The sequence below is a fragment of the Eurypyga helias genome, unplaced genomic scaffold, assembly GCF_000690775.1.
Source record: "Eurypyga helias isolate BGI_N326 unplaced genomic scaffold, ASM69077v1 scaffold412, whole genome shotgun sequence".
Taxonomy (NCBI): Eukaryota; Metazoa; Chordata; class Aves; order Eurypygiformes; family Eurypygidae; genus Eurypyga; species Eurypyga helias.
The window spans coordinates 71169-78805 of NW_010235244.1; the positions used below are offsets into that span (position 1 = coordinate 71169).

Sequence of the window (7637 nt, forward strand, 5' to 3'; positions counted from 1 at the left end):
GATTCCTAAAGATATGTTAACTCAGTTGTCTTTTCATATCCTCTGTGCTTGTAACAATATAAGTGTATTTTCATGGATTGCAGTTTTCAGATTTGCAGAGGGGCTGGGCATTTACAGTTCTGTAGACACCTATTAAAATGCATGCTAATTGTACTGTACAAGCCTGCAACAGCACTATTCATTTGCCTGCACTGAAACAATTTCATGTTGCATGGTTTTCAAAACACTGATTTGACCTTGTGGGATTACACAAATATTTAAGTGTGCATTTAAGTCCTTGTAATCAAAGCTGGTGGATTAATATGACCAACACTTTCAAATATGAATTACTTATAAAAACCAAAGCTATTAGTAAGAAGTACCATATGCTTTAAAAAAGCGGCTTGCACTTTTTCCTGTATCAGAGCATATTCTGATGCTGTAAGTGCAGTAATTCAGTGCTTAGTCATTTCAAAACCATTTATAGAGTTTGCTTTAATTTCTCCTGAATATTTTCTTGCAGCCACTGTCAGTCAATGCGTAGTTGGTTTTTGTTCTGTTGTTATGCAAAAACACATGGAGACATTTCTGTATGAAAACTGAGAAAAACGAAGCCTTCCTGGACGACATTTATTTTTGGTGGAAAATACATTTGATGATAAAAAATTGCATGAGCCAAACTGTTCTTTTCAGCATACTGAGTGCACTGGCGACAGCAAAAGGCCATTCTCTGCTTCTCAGACACAAAATGTGCACAAAGAGCTACAGCTGGATAGGGTGCACATCTTAAATCATTGGTTGCTGATTTGTTTTCAAGCTATGATCCAATACAAGCTTGATTACTACTACTTTATGCTATTTTCATGTATTGAAAATGGAATAGCTTTTCTTACAGTCTGCTAAAGAAAAGATCCAAATGCCATTTAGCACCACTGTGTGGTTAGCATTGTAATAGCTTTCTCTCTCTCAAAAAAAGGAAAACAATATCAGTAAAAACAAGGGAAAATGTCTGACTTTAGGATAGTGCTGCATACAGTGGTCTATAAGAGTAAGAAATTTTAATATATTAGGAATAGAATATCCATTTCTTCCCTTGTCTGGTACTATTAAATACATATTTGTTTTTACGTTTATAAAGTATCTGTCATCCTGTCTGATTGTTTCAGCAAACTACAGTGAGTATAAGCTACAAGAAGCTGTGTGACAGAAGGGAACCACCTCCTCTGTACCAGAGTGTAGTGGCCACAAGTGGGACATGAAGTAGTGCTCCCAGGCAGAAAGGGAAAATGTGTCAGTCCCAGGCAAACTCCTGCTTTTATTGAAACTGATAAGAAATCTGTAATGGCCACACCCAACAGAAGAGGAGAACAGGAGGATCCAAGCTTCACTGAACAGTTGCGCTAAATTTATTAAATTAGAGTTTATAGGATAAGCCCATTGTGTGCAGAAGCCTCTTAATTGGCTCAGCATGAGTTAATCCAGAAACAGAGCATGGCCTAAGCACTGAGATTGGCTCAGATAATACTTTACTAATTTATGCAGTGTGTCATTAAAACCCAGGAAAAAAAATGGGTTTAGGCTTCACCTGGTATGATCCTACGTGGCTGCACTACACTGGGCAAGCTTCTCCTTGATGGTCAGTGCAGGCTCAGGGAACATCTGTGTCTTATTTTTCCTAAGCTGTGTACCACTGCTAACTGGTAAGGTCGCAAAGCTGTATCCATGAAATCACAGCATGGCAGAGAGGATGTAGCACTGCATGATGAGAAACAGTAACTTCAGTGATGGTAGAATAACAGAAAACAAGGGGACGAGGAGCAGACCAGTAGCTGCAGGCAGGTATTAGGAGCGTGTGCTACCTTGTAACCTCAGGGGCCACTTTTAAAAAGCCTTTAATTGGAAAGAGCAAGTAGAAGTTTGACTGCTGACTAAGATGAGTTATCTTGCTCATGGGACAGCCCATTTATGTGGTACTGGTACAGTGCTGTAGTGTCAGAGCAGTCTGACAGCATCTCTACACCACAACAGCACGCATAAGGCTGACTCCTGACATCCCTCAGCTGGAACTGAGTTACTGCTACTCTACTATCCAGACTGTACACACTGCTTAATCCACCCCCTCATTCTCCAGAGGCAGGTAACACCCACTGCAGGTGTGTGTATACGCCCTGTCTGCCTATAATCAAAACTCATGGGTTTGCGTGAGTGGGGAATGTGATGGATAGTTCTACATTTTGAGGAGGAAGACCAGGCAGTACTGAGTCTTTCAGTGCAGGCAGAAAGTGGTGACCTAGATGCAGATGCAATCATAAAGACCGTGGCAGCCACAGAGAAGAATGACGGAAAGAATGCGGAAGGGGAGATCTTCAGATTTTGCAGTCTCCAGATACAGCTGTTGGGTTTGTTTTTTCCTGGAACAGGGAAAGGCACCTGCAGAAATGGGTAAGATGCTTGAGAATAGCAAACAGCTGATCCCCTGGCATTGGTCGGCTTCTCCCCTTCTCCAGATGCAAATTGTACATATATTTTTCCCATTTCCCATCAAATCTAATTTTTTACTGTGCATTCTCAATTCTGTAATTTATGAATGTTCCTGGTTGATCCGGAGCTTGCTTTAATCAACCAGCCTGCTCTATGTACCTGTTACTTCCTTACACTGTTGAAAATCCACTGCAGAAGCGCAGTTGCTGAAACATGTGAATGAACAGCAAAGAGTCTGATGGTGATATTTCACAAAAATACATAGATGTTCAACCCATCTTCAAGGGGAAAGTGTATCCAGGTTTTGAGACAGGCACACATGACACATTTGTACAACACTAGTATGAAGATAAGACTAAAAGAATGTGCACTTCTTCTCAAACCAGTGCTGCTCTCTGTAACTCTACATCTGTCCCAGGGCTTACAGTCCCATCCCAAAATATGGCCTTTCTGTCACTACAGGTGTGGATCATGAAACATTATCACAAACATTACTATTGTATCTCGTATGTGTGGATAAAAAGCAGAAATTTCTGGAGTTTCCGGTCCTGCTGTCCTGCTTCTTAATGAAGCAGGGTAAACTGACATATTTCTTTTCCCACCCTTTCTGTGTTTCTCATCAGAATTCATTCTGTCTTTCAGCCCATTTCTTTTTTCTTTCAATTCTTTATTTTTCTATCTATATCTATCTATCCATCTGTCCATCTATTTAATACCTAAATTTAGATGTAGATACATCCATACAGTAGCACTTAACTTCTGCCTTGAATATGGGAAATGGTAATACTTCAAAATGTATTTATTTCTATACACAGGGGTATGTATGTGCTTTCTTAGCCAGACTAAATAAGCCTGTTCATGGTACTTCCAGAGTTGCAAGATAAAGTGATTTGTCAGTATGTTATTTGATTTGGGGATTTGTAGAATGACTTTGCTGCACACAGCTGTGTATATGCTGATAGTGCTTCACCATGCGATTATATGGAGCAGCTCCTAACTGCAGCGTAGGAAAAGGCAGATAAGAACCAGTAGGGGGGCCAAATACATCTGTTCTGTCACTGGCACTTAGAATATCAATTAGAAATACTCCTCTAATTGTTGAACAGTTCACAGTTAATGAGACATTGCCTTAATATTAGTAAAAATACTCTTTACTGTGAAAAAAATTCATAACTTTTGTAAAATAAAGCCTTATTCAAACTTAGCTTTCTGAATAAAATTATTTTTATAGAAGGAATAAATATTTCCATTGGTTATTTAAAAAAACCCAGAACTTATATGAAGTCATTCCATTAAGATCTGATTAATTGAAAGAAGTTCAATAATATTACAGGTTTTTTTTTTTTTCTAAAGGTTCAAACATTCTTTATATTTGTACCCTTACCAGCATTCCTGATGTTAAATGAAAGTAGGACTGAGAACTGTCAGACATTGATTACGTAACAGCAAAATATTTTTAGGAAAAACAATAAGCCAGCTAAAATACTATGTAGACCACTCATAACCTTCACAGATTTTAGTGGTATCTACAAAAAAGAAATGCAAAGAAATGCTATTTTAACATCCTTATAACTAAAAATTCAAAAGGTTTTTCCTGAGAGCTAGTCAGACTTTCAGTTCCTCTGTTTTCAGGCAGACTCTGCACATATCAGACACATGACAAAATTTGAGACTGTCATTAACTGTCTATATGAGTCAAAACTGAGAAGATCAGAACTGATTAGGAGACTCTAGCATGGACTCCCCATAAACACAATACATTGAACCCATACTAATATTTTTTTATGAAACTACATCCTAGGCTTATCATTTGCAACATTTCCTATCTTTCCACAGATGTTTCACTGGCAGTTTAGCCTTTCTTATATTATAAGACTAAATTCTGCTATTTCTTTCTCTGAAGATGGCTCAGCATTTTCAGCCTGTCTCTTCTTCCTTTGAGTGTAAGCTGTGCTTTGCATTGGCCTCCTATTGGTTAACCTGTACCTATGTCATCTCACCCATAGAAAGACAGAGAATGGGTTGTTCTGAGGTTACAGGAGGAAAGCTTTTTCCTTTCTTGGGGTCAAATGGTGTTTTCAAAGATACACCATGGCATTACCTCATAATGCTGGGTGCAAAGAAGTAATGTAGCCACTTTATCCAACTTCTGGGTAGCTCTGCAGTAAAATACGCTTCCACGCTTAATTTTGACTGTTTCTTCTTAGCCTTAATTTCTTTGTCTTACTGTCAGTCCAGTCAATCATGAAGATGCAACTCATACTGGCTTTTACTGGGAATTCTGTCTGTAGGAGGATGGTTGCGTGTGGTAGTGGATTGATGAGTAGTACTTGTCTTTCAACACTGATTATTTCTTGGGCATATAGACTTGGATGGCTAATATTAAATCGCCAGCTCAGAAAGGACTGACCATCCAGTCTATTAAAATTGCCAAGTCTTTCATAATAATTTAAAATTAAATACTAGCTGTTCAGCTAATGTAAGTCAAGGTAAGTCGACTGATTTTAATGGAACTATTTCAGTTTATACCAGCCAGTCAACTGGCCAATTATCTCCTGTTGTGATAAGGACAGAAAACGGCAGAATTTAAATCTATCCTAGCTGTGACAGATGACTGGAAACACAGCGGTAATGATGACTGGGGAAATAAATGACAGACACGGAAATATTCTTGCTCATACACTTGTGTTTCTGCTCTTTTCTAGACAGCATATCCTTTCCCGTTAGAAAATTTCCAACCTGACAATTATAGGCAGAAACCACTAGGTGCCAGTGTTACCCAGACATGGGGAAAAATCCTTTGTACGTAGTATTTAAAACATGAAAGCCACTGCAGCTAAATCCTTTAAATGAAAATAAAGCATATATGTCTTTTCAACTAAATAAAACTGCATTGTTCTTGAGATTATTACTTTTATAAAAAGAAAGGCACTAAATTCATGCACATTGACAGAAACCTAGACCAAAAATATGTGATTGAAGGATTCATTTCCATTAAAAAAAAAAAAAAAAAAGATAGCTACACAAAAGCTTCTGTGCTGCCTTCAGGACCTTAGGGATTACACCTAGAATGATAAGGCAGACTCAAAGTCTGCGTTTTTCAACATATGTACTGCTCAAACGTATAAGGTGAAGAGCAGTTCACTGCCAAGATAGATGTTTTAAGGGAAAAACTTGGTTCAGATCAAGTTTGAATCCATATAGCTAAAGTTTGTTTAGACCCATTGGTACATATCAGAGTTTTTATCTGGGCTCATTTACATCATTGTCTTGGTCCTCTGAGAGCTTTCGCCGCTAAAAGAAATTGAAATCTTCTGTTTAAGGAACTGGATCAGCTAGAGATGACTGCCTATGCATGGGAGTTGTGAATGCAAATCTCTGGTTAACCTGCACACAGCTCATTTGCAAGAGATGGATCTCACTAATTTAACTTCAGGTATCTACAGTGTAACTGTTTACATCCATGCCAGTCATCGTCATTTTTTTTTAATGTGGAGAAACTGTCGTTTCCTGGGTATGATTGATCCAGCCTATTTCAGAAACCACCTTAGCATGAGATGAACTGCAAAGCAAGCTTACATGATTAGCTCAGGAGCTGAAGTTTACACTGAAGGCATCTTAAGTTATGTCAGATTAATGCTACCAAAATGATTTAGCAATGTTTGTTTTCTAGTCATATCTGAAGTTCTGCTTTCGTTCTTTCTACAGCCATTAGACTTTGAAACAAAAAAAGCATACACTTTTAAAGTCGAGGCCTCCAATTTCCACCTTGACCATCGATTTCACTCGGTGGGTCCATTCAAAGATACTGCCACTGTGAAGATAAACGTGTTGGACATGGATGAACCTCCTGTTTTCAGCAAGCCTACGTACGTAATGGAGGTTTATGAGGACACGCCTGTGGGGACCATTATAGGAGCAGTGACAGCACAAGACCTCGATGCTGGCAGCAGCTCAGTTCGGTAAGAAAGCTTTTCCTCCTTCAGCAGCTCTCAGACAGCCCAAGTGCTGCTGACAGTGCAGCTCAGAGGCAAAGAATATGAAGGTGTAAAATGTTCCCAGTCTGTCACTCTAGCAGATAACTGCTGCTCTGAAAAATGTTGAAAAGAGATGCTAGCTTGGGTGGGTTATGTGAAAAACTATGTTAAACGCTGACAGCTTTTTATCATACAGATTGTATAAGTTACCATGCACTGACATGACTTCAGAGATGGTGTGCTCAGAGTAAGGAAGTAAAGACATTGTTTTGCCTTGTATCTGGGGCTTCCATGTAAGTGGCTCTGAAGTACAGTAGTGAAAAAGGAGGTTGTACATGCTACGTCTGTGTTATATATCTCAACGCGTGACTCAGCACTTCCCCTTTCACAAGAACCGCTCACTCTCTACGTCTGACAGATAACAAATGCTTTGATAAATGTTTTCTACATCTTTCTTGGCTTGGCTAAAGCTGTGGGACCGTGATTGCTGACCAACATGGCTGTGTTCACAATACTTCAGGACAAGTAAACCCCTGCCAGCAAAACCTCTCGCTTGCTGGTGTAGGGTTTCTTCCCTGAAATAAAAGGGAGTGGAGCTGTTATACAAAGGTAATGTATTGATTTTGCGGATGTGTTTCCAGCCACATTAGAAACTATAAGTGAACGAGGGTGATGTACCAGTAAGGAAGCTCCTGTGCCGACAGGGTCTAAGATGGAAGCAGTCATTATGCATACTTCCAGTACCAATTCATGCTTGAGTTTCCTGACTTCAGGAAATATTTTTATTCCCAGACTTTCATGACCAATATTGCAGACATAATGGGAGTCATCAATCTTTGAATATTAATGTTTATCAAGATGATCTGTGATGGAACAGGAAAATGCCCCTAGCGCCTACCAAGTGCATACACATTCAAGCATATTTGACTATAAATTTGATTTGGACTTTTTAATCCATATTTATTATCTATTTGTATTTTGACTCAGTACTTATATTCTCAAAATGTGCAATAAACATGCTGGATACTATGTTGTAATCATGTTCAAAAATCTAACATGCAACGGTGACTGTTTAGCTCTTGATTTATCAGTTCACTGTTTATTACTGCTTAAAACTATTAGTAATGTTGTTTTGCTATTTTTTTTTAATTCATTCTTTATTCTTTTCTAATACAGAAATTAATTTGTTCATGTATCTGT

At 38.6% G+C, this 7637-nt stretch overlaps 1 protein-coding gene across 1 annotated transcript in view; it reads left to right on the forward strand.

The window, feature by feature from the left end:
- Positions 1-7637, forward strand: part of LOC104505913 (cadherin-12) — a gene marked incomplete at both ends in the record, with an annotated part of 67775 nt that overhangs the window by 28726 nt on the left and 31412 nt on the right. Inside the window, one exon of the mRNA XM_010146675.1 lies at positions 6169-6422. Coding sequence (XP_010144977.1) covers positions 6169-6422 — 254 coding nt within the window. The remainder of the gene's footprint in view (positions 1-6168; positions 6423-7637) is intronic.